This window comes from Desmodus rotundus, chromosome 5 (assembly GCF_022682495.2).
Source record: "Desmodus rotundus isolate HL8 chromosome 5, HLdesRot8A.1, whole genome shotgun sequence".
NCBI classification, from domain to species: Eukaryota; Metazoa; Chordata; class Mammalia; order Chiroptera; family Phyllostomidae; genus Desmodus; species Desmodus rotundus.
In genome coordinates this window covers 122,735,761-122,752,424 of record NC_071391.1, presented here as the reverse complement: position 1 = coordinate 122,752,424, position 16,664 = coordinate 122,735,761, and the positions used below count along the sequence as shown (strand labels likewise).

The 16,664-nt window shown below is 40.0% G+C and overlaps 1 protein-coding gene across 1 annotated transcript in view; it reads left to right on the top strand.

The window, feature by feature from the left end:
* THADA (THADA armadillo repeat containing) overlaps positions 1–16,664 on the top strand; it is a 282,735-nt gene that overhangs the window by 117,824 nt on the left and 148,247 nt on the right. Inside the window, exons 27-28 of the mRNA XM_053924401.2 lie at positions 3,465–3,554; positions 4,876–5,007. Of these exons, the coding sequence (XP_053780376.1) occupies positions 3,465–3,554; positions 4,876–5,007 (222 nt within the window). The remainder of the gene's footprint in view (positions 1–3,464; positions 3,555–4,875; positions 5,008–16,664) is intronic.

The following is a 16,664-nucleotide window of genomic DNA, read 5'->3' as shown; positions in this document are numbered from 1 at the left end:
CTGCTGACTGTGTGCATGGGGGGAAGTTGGGTGGCTTGGGAAGTTGGATGTGTAGGTAGGTGTCAATTGGGTGGGTACCAGTCACTGAGAGAAGAAAAAAGGCATAAGGCATAAGTTTGAAGTTAACTATATTAGAATTTTTTCCCCCTTGGCTAATGTTATTTATTTATTCATACCACTCAGCTGACATTTACATATTATTATTCTGTGTATCAAGAGAGATTCAAGGAAGTGCCCTGGCTGGTGTGGCTCAATGGGTTAGCACCAGCCTGCAAACCAAAGGGTTACGGGTTTGCATCCCAGTCAGGTCACATGCCTGGATTGTGGGCCAGGTTCCCAGTAGAGGGCGCACAAGAGACAACCACACATTGGCCTTTCTCTCCCTCTCTTTCTCCCTCCCTTCCCCTGTGTCTAAAAAATAAATAAATAATCTTTTTTTAAAAAAATAAAGAGATGCAAGAAAGTATAGGTACAATCTCTTACCTATAGATATTTGTTCTCCAGTTGAGGTTAAAAGGTACACATTTGGTGAATGTCCATTGGGTTACCAGGTTTCTACTCTCTAGTCTTTCTCAACTATCTTTTAAAGAGTTTAGTAGCCCTGGTTGGTGTTGCTCAGTGGATTGAGTGCCAGCCTTCGAACCAAAAGGTCACTGGTTCGATTCCCAGTCAGGGCACATGCCTGGGTTGCTGTCCAGGTCCCCAGGAGGGGGCACACAGTCTTTTTAAAAAAAGTTTAGCAGTTTTAATTTTTACTTCTAAGTCTTGAATTCACTGGAATTTAATGTTGTATATAGTGGGAGGTTGGGACCCAATTTGCATTTTGTCTGTGTGGATAATTAGATATCTTAGCATGTATAATTTTCATAGTACTGTCATCTGTATACCAGCTCTTTCGTAAATCAAGTTTTCAGATATGTGTGTGTGTTGCTATGCTCTCTATTTTATTTCAGTGGCCTATTTGCCACCACAGCGTCTTAATTAAATTACTAAAGTTTCATATTTCTAGCTACTTGATAATATGAGTCCCACAACTCAGTGGTTTTTCAATATTATCTTTGCTATTCTTGCTTGGCCCTTTGTCTATCTATATTTTAGAATCTGATTGTCTGGTTATACACACACACTATTACTATTTTTATTGGAATTGCATTAAATTTGGGGAGAATTTCATCTTTATAATATAATCTCTCCTATTTAAGGCTGATGTATTTTCTTATCTCCCTATTAAAATTCTGATACACCAATGTAGAAAAAAAGAACCTTGACCTCTACCTCATACCTTATTTCAGATGGATCTTAGAACTCAATGTGAAAGCTGAAACTATTAGACTTGTAGATGAAAACAGAATATCTTTGTGATGTTCAGATAGGCAAATATTTCTTTGGTCATAGAAAGCATGAATCATAAAAGAAATAAATTGATCCAATAACTGTACTGTATCAAAAATTGAAAACTTCTGTTCATCAGAATACATTAAGAAAATAAACAAGCAAACCACAAACTAGGAGAAAGTACATGCAATGCATATATGGTGGAAGAAACAAGCAACTTAATTTAAAAGTAGGCAAAAAACTTGAATAGATACTTTGCAAAAGTCCTTTCCAGTGACCAATGCACATGAAATATGTTTAACATCATTAATCATCACGTAATTGTAAATCAAAATCACAGGGAGATACCACCGCATACCCACTAGGATGGCTAAAATGGAAAAGAGAAAGACAAGAGCAGATGTCGGAAAAAATGGAGAGCCACTAGAACTCTTCTTGTTCTTGGGAGTGTAGAATGCTATAGTAATTATTTTGGAAAACTGTTACAGTTTCCTAAAATATTAAACATACTACAGTTTTATATATTTACCTAAGAGAAATGAAAACACATGTCCACAAAAAAAGTATAGAGAAATGTTCCTAGCAGCTTTATTCATCATAGCCAAGAAGTGGAAGCAATCCATGTCTGTTGAGAGGGGAGTGGATAAACAAACTTGTATATTCATACAATGGAATGCTACTCAGCAAACACAGAATCAAGCTCTTGATACATCAAATAACATGGATGAATCTCATAAACTTTATGCCAAGTGAAAAAAACAGACACAAAAATTATATAATGTATTATTACATTTATAAGAAATTCTAGGCTAGACAAAACCAAACTGTGGTGAAAAATGAAATCATGATTGCTTTGAGGATTCGAAGTTGACTGGGAAGGGGCACAAGGGAACTTTCTGAGATGATGGAAATTTTCTGAGTCTTCATAGAGGTGTGAATTGCATGAGTGTATGCATTTGTGAAAACTGAATGTGTACTTAAGACTTGAGCGTTTCACTGTGTGTAAAATATACTGCAGTTTTAAAGCATATATGATATTTTGGGTCTCCATTAATAGAAGCATATATCTAGAGTTAATAAGAGGGAGCAAGGTAGGGAATATTTATACCACCCCTTCAGAGTAGTTCTTTAATAGTTATGAAGACAGAGTACTTAGTACTTAACTAAATGCTGTATTTAGTTTGAGCTTCTTTGGCCGGTTGTGCAGTCTGAGGAACTACTTTCAGGGCCTTGTCAGAGTTGAAGAGTAGTTTCATAAAGATGGAAAAGGTAACCCTCACAGATGCTAGCTGGAATGGGTCCCAGAACCTCACACACCGAGTTCATATACCTGCTAACCATACTGCAGACCGGTGGTCTCCACTAGGGACTTCTTCCCCTCGGAGGATGTCTGGCAGTGTCCAGAGACGTTTCTGACTGTCTTGACTGTGGGCCACTGTTGTACTACGGGCGGCTAATGGGTAGAAGTTGTGGAGGCTGCTAGCCATTCTGCAGTGCACAGGGACAGCCCCCACAGCACAGAATTACTTGGTCATTGGTGCCAACTTTGAGAAACCGTGTCCTAGACCCTCCCTTATTAACGAAGCTGAGTCAGTCATGGTCAACCAGGTGTTGACCATGTTCGTGGTCCAAAGTAATTATTGGAAACTTGGCATTTCTACAAATTATGTTTTTTCCTGACAGAATTTGATATCAAATATTTGTAAATATACATAATCTAAATTCCACATATTAAGAGCACTTTGGAAATCAAAATTAAATGCATTGTTTCTGCTGATTATTAAATTCTTCAGATGTAGGTTTTGTACTAAACATTATCTCATTAAATATCTAAATAGAGTAAGGTGATTGCCAGAGGGAACTGGGGTGGGAGCAGGTGTAAGAGGGTAAAGGGGGGATAAATGGTGATGGAAGGAGCCCAGGCTGTGGGTGGTGATCACACAATACAGTATACAGATAATGTACTATAGAATTGCATACCTGAAGCCTATTTAATTAACCAGTGCAACCCCAATAAACTCAATAAAAATAAATACATATCCAAGTAAAAATAAAGAGGCTTTATTATCAAATTAGAGGAAATAAAATGACAGTAATTTCTCTCTGTCTCTTTTGTTTTCTCTTCACAGAATGACAGGGAGCGAATTTTTCTCTCGTTTCCCAGAACTCTACCCTTTTCTTCTCAGACAGTTAGAAGCTGTAGCCAATACAGTGGACAGGTAAGAAAAGAATATGGCAGGACAGAGTGAAATCAAGGATGTGAATTGCTTTATTACATTGAGATATTTCCCAATAGTTTTTATCAACTCCTTTCTTGTAATGTAGATGGATTTTTTTAAGTGCTTCTTTACTACTCATATTGCCTGCGTCTCTTTAGTAAATTTATACCTGAAAAGCTGTATAAAACCCTGTTATTATATTACATTTTTAAAATGCTATTTTATATTAAATTTTATCAAATTTAATCCTCTTTTCAGTGTTATATAGGAACTGGCTTCTCTTAGAAGCATGTGGTGATTTCTTCTGTTAAGAATCACTACACTGTTGTTTGTGTCCATGAGTTTCTCTTTTTTTTTTTTTTTTTCTTTTTTGAGGTGTAGGGAGGATAAATGGAGATGGACAGAGACCTGACTTGGGGTGGTGAACACACAGTAAAGTGTGTAGATGGTGTGGTGGAGAATCATGCCCCTGAAACCTGTATGATCTTGTTAACCAGTGTCACCCAAAAAAATTTAGTGAAAAGGAAGAAAAGAATAATTTTCTTCCTATTTTATTTAAAAATGTGTGTGTTTACATATTGAATTTCCTTTAATCCACACTTGGGTTTTTTTGTTTGTTGTTTTGGTTTTGTACTGGCCTGTTACAGCTGGCTATTGTGAAACTACCGCAGGTAGCTGACTAATGACCACCTGTGATCAGAAATGGTTCTGGTCTGCCTGAGCAAAGACAGCCAGGAGCCCTGGAAACCAAGTCCCCATCTAATCAAAGCAGATGGAGAAGTTCGCCGTTGTCCTTCCGGTCACATTTTGTAGCTGGTGGTGGGATTTTTCATATGGGCCTCTTAGCAGAGGCACTTTTTTATTCTTCTGGAAATTGGTATGAATTTTTACTAGTTGTCTGTAATGGAGAAACAAAATAACATCAATGAGTTTTACTTCTGTTTATTATGCATTTCTTCATTAGGAACTTGTGCAGACAGGCTTTTCTGGCCCTAAGTGACTGTCCACACTTTCTTAAGTACATTTGGATGTTGAAAGTTTCACATTTCATTCTCTGGACTGGGCACCTGTGTCGTATGAACAGCTCAAATAAAAACAGCAGACTCAAATTATTACGTGATAAGTTTTGAGAAGAGAGCAGTAGTTCTTCCTCATTTATGCATCAGGAACATACGAAGTGAATGGGGGGGGAAATGAAAAAAGGGAAACTACCCCTTAATCAGAGTCTCACTTTATATACATAATTAGTGAGAAAAATGGTTGATGATAGTGCCTTACCTCTTACATTTTAAATCTTTTGTGCAATGATTTTTTCTTTCAGTGATACAGGAGAACTAAACCGCCACCCAAGCATGTTCCTCTTACTTTTGGTGTTGGGGAGACTCTACCCTTCCCCGATGGATGGCACCTATTCTGCCCTCAGCATGGCACCTTTCATCCCCTTCATTATGAGGTAGGGTATGCCTCATGGAAACAACGGGGGTGGCTGTTGGGGGCCTTATGGGGGCATTTTCTCTTGTTCTTATTTCAGAAATTACAGATTATTTTTAACTTTGGGAGGTATCTAGTGAAGGAAGGGAACGGAGGATATTGCCAATGTCCCCAACTGGCCTCCAGTATTTCAGAGAAAAGTGCTTATGTTGTGGGTGCAGAAGCTCCTGTCTACTGTTTAAGTAATGTTTCCCTGGAGTTCTGCCTGCCAGTGGATGTACTGTGTGATAGGACACGCCCCCTTTCAAAAGCAGAGCCTGGCTGTTGCATTACCCCTGTGTTGAGCCTTGCCAGCGTGCGGCAGGCTTGGTTCTGGCGTATATCCCCTGTCCAGGGCTTCAGGAGTACCTCTGGCTCTGCACTATGGGGTAGTTTGCTACTGAGTGCCAGGAGTGCATCTAGATGGCAGTGCCGGGTAGCATGAGTTCACTTCCCACTCCTCTCCGCTTTCAAGCTTGGGTACCTGAGAAAGAGCCGTGCATGCACATGATGCATGGAGTCAAATGATAACAGGCTTTTCTGCTTTGGGAGCCTATTACCACTTCCTCTGTTACATTTTATGAGGCATCTGCTAACTTCTGATCACCTTTTTCATTTTGGATCAAAGGCGTCAGTAACTAAGCCTTCAGAAAGTATTGAAATTTTCTTATGAAATATTTCAGGACCTGTCATAATAATTAGCTTATACCTTTCTGCTTACCTCTTGACAAAACAGCACCTTCATTTTTATGTTATCTTCCAAACACTGAAATGGACTTAGAGCAGAAGGATAAAACATACCAAACTCAAGAGAGTGTGTTTGTTATTTATGTGGTGTCCTGGGCTCCACTTCCTGGTTTCACAGAGCTGACTGATGCATTTTAATGTGAGAAACCATTAAACACGAGACTCTGACATGTGGTTGCTGTAGCCATTTGTTTTCGTCAAGCCCTGGCTGTGGCTGTGTTATCTGTGATCACGGGAGATGACTCACTCAGATTGGGTTTTGTTTCCTGAGACACAAAGTTACCAGTCTCCCTATCCAGCATTTGGTGATTCATTTCAGGAATTTGGGTTGTAATTTTACTTTCAGGAGCATTTAAAATTTGTACTTTCACATATATCTGGAAAGAACTGGGAAAGGCACAGACGCAGAATCACAGTGTAGGCTTTTAGAACTTTGTCAACCTGTGTTGAGAACATTCAGTTTGTGGAAACTTATTACTAATCAATCTGCTTTGTGTTGCTTCCTAGAAACCAGAAATTACTACACTGAAAGTATCCTTCCTAACTGTTATTTGTTAGTTTACAGTATAATCAGAATGCTCATATTACTAATTATATTCAGAGCACTTAGAACATAGATTACATTAATACAAAAGATTTAAATATTGCCTTAAAGCCAGTGTGCTTAATGCATTTGTTTTTTTTAACACAAAAGGGACACAGTAAGAAGTATACAATTATCCCATCCTCCCAGTGAAAATGCCTTGGTCAGTGGTTGCTTTCTACCTGAATAAAGATTCGTAGAGCACCACTGCCAGTAGAAGGTGCCACAGTTGATTGATTCCTTAGAGGGTCAGTAGGCTCCGATTTATTGAATATGCACGTGTATTATAGAGTTTTTCAGACTTACAGATGCAAACATATGACTTGGGGATCTGTGAATTCTGTTTCAGCAAGTCTGGAGTGTGGCCTGAGAGTGTGCCTTTCAAACTTCTGGGTAATGCTGATGCCTCCGGTCTGTAGATCATACTTTGAGTAGCAAGATTAAATCTGGATTCTTAAATGTAAACATTATCAGAACTGCTCCCCCCAACACACACACACAAATATGATTTTGATAGGCGGTAGAAGGGTCATACTTGGTACTTGGTTAGGCTCTTCAAGGGTTTATAAGTAGATTTTGACCCACAAGCAGGAAAGTGTTCAGAGTAGAAAGGTCAGTAGGAAGTAGACCAGCCCTTGTTGAGCCTTGACTATTTGCCAGGCACTGAACTGGACATTCTGTGAACAGTGACTCTAGGGAAAGGTGTTTTCACCCCCATTTTCCTGTTGAGGAAACTGAGGTTCAGAAAACAAGTCTCTTACAGAGCTGAAGTAGGAATCCACCAAAATAACCAGTTCCCTTTAATGTAGGCAGGAGCTTTAGCTATACTGTGTAGGCCCTTTGCTTGGAGCAAGAAGGAGCCTATATCCAAGGTTATAGGATCTGAGCACAGGCTATTTTCAGGATATAGAGTCACGTCCCCACTGGCAGTGGGATCTGCTCCTTACTTTGATTTTTCGGTAGTGAGGTGGCTTCACTGGATGCCACCATTCTCTCAGGTTCACATCTATGGGGACATTGCCTGGGGTAATGGGATTGGTCTGTGGCCAGGTACAGAGGAAGGCAGCTTTTCTTTTTTGCCCATTTTCTGTGGTTCAGTGGAAATACCCTAAACTAGAGTTAGAAAACCCAGCTTTGCGTTTCGTCAACTTACTACAGGGACAACCCTGTGCTACCCCAAAATGTTCACAGTCACCCTGGAGAGATGATCTATAAACACATTTTTTTTGGAGTAGTGAGTTTGATAAAACTGTATACATTTTATTTAAATCACTTTTGAGAAAATTATTCATGAAGAAAGTGAAAAATTAATCATAAAACCTATCATTCAAGGCAGTAGTTGTGGTTCTAGCCATGGTAAAGATGGGGCTGTTCTGACTTGGGGTAGTAGCTGAAAAGATGGATGTATGCACAACAGGACGGGCGGTGTTTGCCTTTTGTTGCACGGCTGCTGTGAATTTATGTACTTGGAGGAGCTCTGATCAGGTTCTTGGATACTCGGAGTTTAGCTAAGGAGATTTTTCAGCTGGTGGGAGTAGCACAAAGGTTGCTATGCTAAAGTGAATCGCACAATGAGAAGATTAAAGGCCCCAATGACAGCTTTTGATTTCCTTTTGATTTATGTATACTTACTTGCCATTTCCTTCCTCCCTAATAATATGTGTAGGTATTAGAGTATTGTTGTTCCTTAGCCCATATTTGGGAGTATAAACTTAAATCACTGTTGATTTTCTTTGTTGACTTGAGTCTTAGAAGTTTCTGATTGGGAATTTCCAAAGTTATTTGTGTGCAGTTACGATTATTGCATCATCTTGGAACAGATTGTTAATGCCAATCCCAATGTTTTGTTTGTAAGTTTTTGTTTTTGATCCAGTATATTTTATATCCCTGAGGGTGTCCTGGACCCAGATACACAGCCCTTTACCATGTGAGCAGGATGCCTTCAATTTAAGACTATCGGTTTGCCCTTGAGTTCAAATACTACAAAGCAGTTATTCTTTAAAAGGGACCCCGACTGGCTCTCTGAGTATAGCTTACCAGTGTCCACTTCTCCGGGCTTTTTATAGAGACCAAAATACCTATGGACATTCACCTTTGAATTCCCTTTCACCAAAAAGTTCAAGTTTGAATTGAAGAGCTGTGGGAAACAAAATATGCCCTAAACCTAAGTGACAGCATCAGGTCCTGAACAGAGCAAAGGCCCTGGACTCAAGAGAGTGGTTCTGTCCAGGCCTGCCACTTCTTCCCTTGCTGTGATACTTGGACGAGGCTGTTGACCCTTTCTGGACCAGTGTGGTGCCTGTGTTTGTGAGGTATCAGTGGAGACAGAAAGCACTTCCTAGTGCTGATAACTGAAGTCTTGGCATCAGATTAATATCTGTGCGAGAAATCAGTCCCTCCACTGCCTTTTATTCACTCTTTGGGTGCTTTTAACAGTCCCTCCACCACCACCTCTTTTTTTGCTTATTTTCACTGCAGATAACTTCACGATATTTTTCCCCCAGAGCATTCAGTCATTGTCCACTTTGGATAAATTTTCAGAGAAATCTGCTTTTCTTTTCTCTAAAAAATATTGAGGTGTACAAGTAACAATACAATCTTAATTCAACATGTGGCAGTAGAAATCATCCAAAGGGACCTAGGCAGTGGAAATTTTTTTATTTGAGATATTGAAAAATCTATTGGACAGTTTTTAAAAATTGGAAAACATGTGTGTTAAATCTTTTACAGCTATTTTATGGAAGTTTTTGATTGTACCAGTCTTTAAAAGTTCCTAAGATACAAAAACTAAGAGGTAAGTTAGGCCTTTTAAGCCTATGCTATTGGGAAATAATATTGACTCCTGTTTTGTTTTCCTGGAAAGTTACATAATTCAAGAATCAACATTACTCATTATCCAGGTTATGAAGGTGAGAGAACTTGTTTTCCGCAGTGCAGAGTTGGGGGTGTTGCAGGAGGCAGTAATTGGCTTCTACTTTCATTTGTGATTGTAATTTCAAGGCTTATCTTTCTATTGGCTCTGTCTTCCCAGAATCCTTGTAGAGAAGTAGAAGGCAGGAATTGCTTTAAAAAGAGATAAGTGTGGCAGAGAGCCCTGGAAACACTGCTGGGAAGGAAGACATGCCCTTCATGCCACCTCAGCTCTAACCCTCTCTCCCTGTGAATGGCTGTAGCATTTGTTACTTAAACCTCTTACCTTACTATTCCTCGTTACTGCATCATACTGTGATTTATACTTATATGCTCCATGGTTATTCTCTCCAAATAAATTTTCATCTCTTTCCATGGAGAAGCAGCTATGGGGTTTGTTTGTTTGTTTGTTTGTTTGTTTGTTTGTTTTTGGTACCTTTCTCTGAGTAGCCCAGTTTTGGGCACAGGCTGAATTATTAACCTCAAAATGAAACATCGTGAATTGAGACAGTTTGTGTCTTAGCAGATATGTTTATCTTCGAAGAACTTAAGGGACTGTAGTCCTGCATATTGGAACCGCATTTGGCATCTACACTGGTTATGTAGAAGGGAGGCTTGGCTGGGTTTTGTGTTTTACCTGGCCTTTGAGGAGTCTTGTGTTCTAATATGCACTCTGACATTTACTTTTATTTTGACCTCACCTCTCTGACCCCCTATTTCCTTTTCTGACTTGGGTGGTCTCTGGCATCATAGGCCTGTGATCTGAGGCCTTCCTGGACTTCTCTCCTGCCTGCTGTCCAGTGAACTGCCCTGGAGGCCCATCTCATAGCTATACCCTGCTGTAGGATTTAGAACCAACTGAGAGGAGTCTGGACTGATAAGACTTTCTGTTGAAAGTCTTAGAATTATAAACAAGCCAAAACATGTAGGGGACAGGTTCCCAGATTGGTGTGGCATGAATAGCAGGGCCCCTCTGTGCTTCTGGCTGTCCATCTGCATAATGGGGTAATCCTGCTTACAGAATAGCAGGTAAAAGCTCCTTGGTTTGCTTGCTAAGAAAAATTCTAGAGATAGGAGGGGGTTGGTATATAATGGTGATAGAAAAAGGGCAGATTTTAACTCCTGCTTTGGCTTGTCTCTGCCAGTAAACTGAGAGGAAGGCCCTGGAGGCACATGTAAATGAGATGATAGAAAGAAAGCACTGTCTCCTATGCATGAAGGCAAATCCTGGGACCCAGATAACTGACAGTGTCCTATGCAAGTGAGCGTGGAACCATGTCAGGGATTTGAGGGAGATGTGGGGTGGGAATGTTATGCTAGGTGCTTGCAAAAGGGTTTTTGAAAGAGAGAGGAAAAGGCATATTTTATCAATGACCAAATCTGTGTTGATGTTAACTGTTTTAGACTGGGTCAGTCAGTGTATTACTTGCAAGTGCTTCACACTTTGTTTGCTGAGAGCCAATAAGAATTCCCTAAGAATAAGTCATGCCTGAGTCATCTCATTGTTTTGGTGGGATTACTAATCTGATACATGAAGACAATGTTTTATTCAACATTTAAATTACTTAGTTAAATGAAGACAGTCTAGCTGGCTTATCAGGTTTGTATATAATATAAACGTAATAGGTCATGAAATAAAAATTCAAAATAGTCTTTAAGCATGAGAGTGACAAACACCAATTTTGGTTAGCAGCCATTACCTCTGTGTGGCTGGGGAGGATGAAATTGAAGAAGCATATGCTAGGAGCTTCAGTTTTATTCGTGATGTGTTCTTAAGCTGGGTTCTGGGCGAATTATTGATCGTCATATTCTCCATACTCTTTTTTTATTTGATATGTCTTCTACAATCCATAATTTAAAAATAAGATTCAAAATAACCTTGAAAGACTAGATTGATATAGACCATCAAAATAACATTTAATAGAGATAGGACTTCTGTCTGTAAAAAGTCCAACCATTGTTAATAAAATGAGAACAGTTTGCGAGACATTGATGTAACCTGGCAGCCAAGGAGAGTGAACTGAAATGCGCATGCATGAACGATGATGACTTCACTGTACTAGTCAGTGGGGGCGGTAGACACCATTGAGTGAGCATGTGTACTGTGTGGCCATTGCATTCAAAATGACTGAACAAGTAGAGCATCAAATTTTGCATTAAACTAGAACATTCCTCCATGGAAACTATTCAGATGATTCAGAAGGCTTTGGGGGTGAGGCAATGAGTGCAGCGCGAATAAAATTGTGGCACAAATGCTTCACAGACGGTCAAAAATCTGTTGACAGTGATCCACGTTCTGGAAGGCCTGCAACTAGCAGAACACCTGAGAATGTTGAAGGTGTACAGGCTGCAACCAACAAAGATCAGTGACTGACAGTGTGAGAACTAGAAGCTGATCTGGGGATTCCAAACATTACTGTGTCCGAGATTTTGATGCAGGATCTTGGCATGAAATGTGTTGTAGCAAAACATGTTTGTTCCGTGGCTTCTGTTACCAGAGCAGAAGGAACATCGTGCTACAGTTGAGAGGACTGTGTGAGGTCCCAAGGTGTCTACTTGGAGGGGGACTGAGGCATCATTGTCCTATGTACAGTAGTGTTTCTTGTATCTTTTTCAATAAATGCCTCTATTTTTCATATCACATGGATGGATATTTTCTGGACATACCTCATATATAGCATATTCTGATTTTTAAAGAAAAGTCAAAATTGTGTGCAGAATGACCAGGCTGTCTGGCTTCAAAGCAGTTTTTATGTTTTGGAAACGCTTAGGGAATGGGGTTTTTTGGTGAGCCCTAAGGAAGTAGCGTGACGCAGTTGCTGCTTCCTGATCGTGAAGGTTTTAGTCCCCCCTCAACTCTGCTGGCCTGACTAAACCCACATCTTTTTGTTTATTATGTTCGGCTCTGGGCTTCCCATTTTCAGAGGGTCACGGATAAACTAGTATTTAAACAGAGGAGGTGACCAAGATGAGGAGGAAGCAAAACATCTGGAAATAGTTAAACTGGAAAAAACTTCGAGGCCACATGGTAATGGTCTTTACATACTTGAGAGGCTGCCATTTGGCAGAAGGCACATAATTTCTCTCTTCTGTTCCCAATGGGAAAGTATGAGATAGATTTCAGATTTCAATATAAAGAAGAATTTTGTGAAAGTTAGCATTCTCTATCAGAAAAATAAACAGATTTCCTTAATACTGAGCTGCCAGTCATTGAAAGTGTTCAAGGAAAACTGATGCCATGTTGGGAAATGCAGCTGAGGCTGGGCTAGATGGCCATCGAGGCACTGTTTTTGAAATGTCTTATTTTAGAACAGCTGAAAAACTCGGCTGTGGATTCTACATGTGCAAAACCTGCAACAGACATTTGTACACCATGGGTTCCTCTATCTCAAAGAAAAGCAGTTGGGGTGCCGTTCTGGGCATGGCCCACGAAGTAGCAGCGGTCTGCTCCTACATGGTGCCCTCCAGCAGTTTAATCTGCTTAAATCAAGCTTCTAAGTAACTTCTATAACTTTGTTCTGGAATAGTTCTGAAAACTTTTTTTTTTTTGCCTGTGGGATGTTATGTCTGAAAAGCATTCCTTATTAATTTAATTATCTTTTTTGGTGGTTGTTGCTATATTTTTCTCCATTCCAGATGTTGGCTTAAGCCACATTTGTTTTCTGACAAGTACAAGGAACATCTGAGTCTTTGAGAAAAGTCAGAGATGCTTTTCTGAAAGTGATTAAAATAGATAACTCTTTGTTGTCCAAACTTCCAGAAGGATCTTCTTGAACAGAGATGCCTGTAGGGAGAGTACAGGAGTCCCCAAGCCTAGCCCATGACAAGTAGAAACAGCTGAGAATAGGGCTTTGCTGGTGCTATTAATGTAGAACTTCCTCCCACCTAGCCAGCCTAGAGGTGCTGAACTCAACTCTTCCTGTGGTTACTACTAAATTCCATGAGGCTTAGGGAATGGGATTAAAGGTTAGATCTTCCTGTAGCATCCTGAAAGAAGGGATCTGCCATTCCATAAAAGTGTGGAACCCCTGACCTTTGGTTACTAGTGGACTCTGATACCAGGTGAGGATTGTCAAGGTGAAGATGTTTAGTTCTGCCTGGAGTTTGGCGGGGGGGCAGTTGTTGAGCTGCTAAATTTTCTTCTTTTTCTGCAAGCCAAACCTGTGCCTGCTCCCTGCTTTCATACAGGTATATAAAAGACCCTAGTCATTACTTTCCTTGGGGGTATTTGTTGTATTACAGACATACCTTTTGAAATAAAGCAATGAAATTCTGGTGGTAGAATTTTAGGCCTTACATAAGGGAAGATGTAAAAGCAGAAATAGGAAGTTTGTTTCCTAATGTTGGTGAAATCTCAGTTGGGGCAGCGACCTACTTGATCTCCTTTTTACTGTGAGCCTGCTGAGCCAGGGCTTTATTTGGGGGCTGTGCTCATAGCCTGGAAGTTTCAAATTCCACCTGGAGAGCTGAGGTTCACCCTGTGGGATGAGATCATGTTTTCTGCATTGAGTGACTTTTTTGCAAAGAGTTCTGGCTGAAAAGATACTCTGTCATCTGTCACCAATTTTTATCTCTCAGTACCTAGAGAGGGGCCTGGCCAACTTCATCTGTGGTGTCAGATCTCTTTAAGACCATTTTTAAAATACATTTTTTAGTTAAAGGAATGAGGAGTTCACCTCATATGGAATGCATTGACAAAGCAAGCTAGAAAAATAAAACTTGTAGGAACCAGCTTTTCTTCAATGTTATCTGTTACTTCGGTGGGCCAATTCAGGTCATGTTAGAACAAGTGATTTGATCTGCAAACAGCTTCATTCTTAGGTGAAACTTCTAACAATGATAATAATACATGTCCTATTGATGCCATTCACTGTAAAAGTTAGAATCCAGTCAGTTAATAGATCAACCAAGTAGCATTTGGTCTTGGGTGTGGTGCAAAGTAAAGAAAAAAGGTCTTCATCTTCCAAGAAAGTTACTGGTTAGTAAAACCCAGGCTTGTAAACCTGACGTACTCTGTAGTAACCACATATATGTGACAGATACATGAAGGACCAAGGGCTTGTAAACAAGGGGAGGAGCACAAGTGGGTTGGAGAAGTTCAGGAGGACTTCCCAAGTGTCAAGGCAGGAAAAGAATACGGGCATTCAGTCTGCCGGGTCAAGGACATGGGGAAACCCCCCGTGGTGATTAGCTGCCCATGCCAGAAGAGGAAGAGGTCATGCTGTCCACTCTGTAGACAGTGGGATCCAACAAGGGGAAGATTGTGAGGGGCCGTTTTATAATTCATAACTTGGAAGTCATCCTAAAGAGCTTTGCTTCCATTTGAATCAAGGGCAACCAGGAAATTAACAAAATAAATGGGTTACTGCTTAACAAGAGAAACCATCAATGGTGCATCTTTGGTAATTTTAATAAAGAACAGTATTCTCTCTGTGTCACATTTAACTGTTTTGGAAATAATGAATAGTGATGGGAAAATTCTTACAAATTTAGTAATATTTAAACTTTGAAATATTTTAATTATATTTTCCCTAAGGGGCTTTTATTTCCTTAGTCTTAAATATTTTTTTAAACATTGTAGCTGAATAATTCAGAATTGAAGGATCTGAAAGTTCCAAGCCCCAGATGCCAGCTAACCTGCTGTCACCTTACATGCTAGGGAACACTTTAAGATCAAAAATGTATTTTTTTCTCTTTAGGCAGAAAATATCAGTTAGGGAATAGATAAGAAGGTAAAGATGAATTATAATAGGCTTAAAGTGAGGACAAGGAAAAGTAATGACAGCATGTTTTGGTTATCTTTCCCAGACTGGCAGTTTTTTCCTCCTCCTTCTCGGGGCCTTGACCCTACCAGTCTATTTATAATCTTCTAATTAAAACAAGCTTCATCAGTCACATCAACTGCACAAGACACATCCGCCCTTTTACTCTTCCTCTGTATCTTACTCTTCCCACTCTGCATGAACACTGAGACTCTTGACTGCTCGCCCTGCCTCCCCTCTGCACCAATTACAGATTTGCTCTTCTTTAGCATGTATTCTTGTCTGTCACTTTATTTTTTGAGTGCTCTTCATCACTAATTCTTCTATCTATTAAGTATATTTGCCAAGGGCCTACTTTGCATCATTGCCCCAACCCATTGGCCCTACTTTCATCCCGTCTTACATACAGGCCATCAGGCATGGACTCTCTCCGTGCAGGCACCCACTCTACCTGTCCTAGGTCTCTCCTCTGTTTTTAGCTAGACTCTTGAAAAAGCTTGTTCATGGTACAGTCTCCAGTTTCTCCCCTCTCATTTGCTGCTTCTGCCACTTCACTGAAGCTGCACCTACAAAGGTGAAATAGGAGTGACCTCTAGTTACAAAAGCCACCAGATGCTATTCAGTCCTTATCTTTTTAGATCTTTCACTGGAATTTGACACTCCAACACACTCCCTTCTTTATGACACTCTCCTTTGTCACCTCTTTGGCCATTGCTTCTTTCTCCTCTCTGAACAGTCCCTTCCTCCTGCAGCCTTCCAAACGTTAGTGCACCTCTTTGTTTTGTCCTCTACTCTTCTTGTTCACTTTGCATGTACTCTCCAGAGTTGTTACGCACACAGTTCTAGAGTCAGTTCTAGATCTAGAACTTGTACACAATCATTGAGTCAACTCTCTATTATTGGACAACCCCTTCTGCATGACCCACAGATGCCTAAAAGTCATCAGTTTCACAGTAAGCCTCCAGGTAATTCCTCTGCACACTGAGAGTTAAGGCTGAGCACAGTGTCTAACATCACATTCCACTGGCACTGCTGTAGTCAGAAGACTTCTTGAAAGGAAACATATTAGAATCAGAACTCAGAGTACCATAGTGGCCCCCCTCCCTGTGTCATTCATGTGTACTCAATAACAAAAGAGAATGGGTTTAAAGAGCCATTGACTTTTGGTTTGAAAAGCTAGTAAGTTTGAAATGATTTGCTTTTTTTCTTATATGGACTACTATCACTTTGAGATAGCAAGTAGCAAGTACATTTCTTTGGAGATGGAAAAGCCGGGAAGGAGTAAGCATAATATTTCCCCAGTTAAAAAGTAATTTATTAAGGAGTCAGGTATTGATTCATTTATTCACGCATCTTTTTAAAAAAATGTATTTATTGATTATGCTATTACAGTTGTCCCATTCCCCCCCCACTCCACTCCATCCTGCCCACCCCCTCCCTCCAACCTTCCCCCCCTATAGTCATGTCCATGGGTCATACTTATAAGTTCTTTGGCTTCTACATTTCCTACACTATTCTTACCCTCCCCCTGTCTATTTTCCACCTGTCATCTATGCTACTTATTCTCTGTATATTCATGCATCTTTTATGCTATACTACTGCTTGGTTTCCATCTTCTTTGCTCTGATAAATGATAAA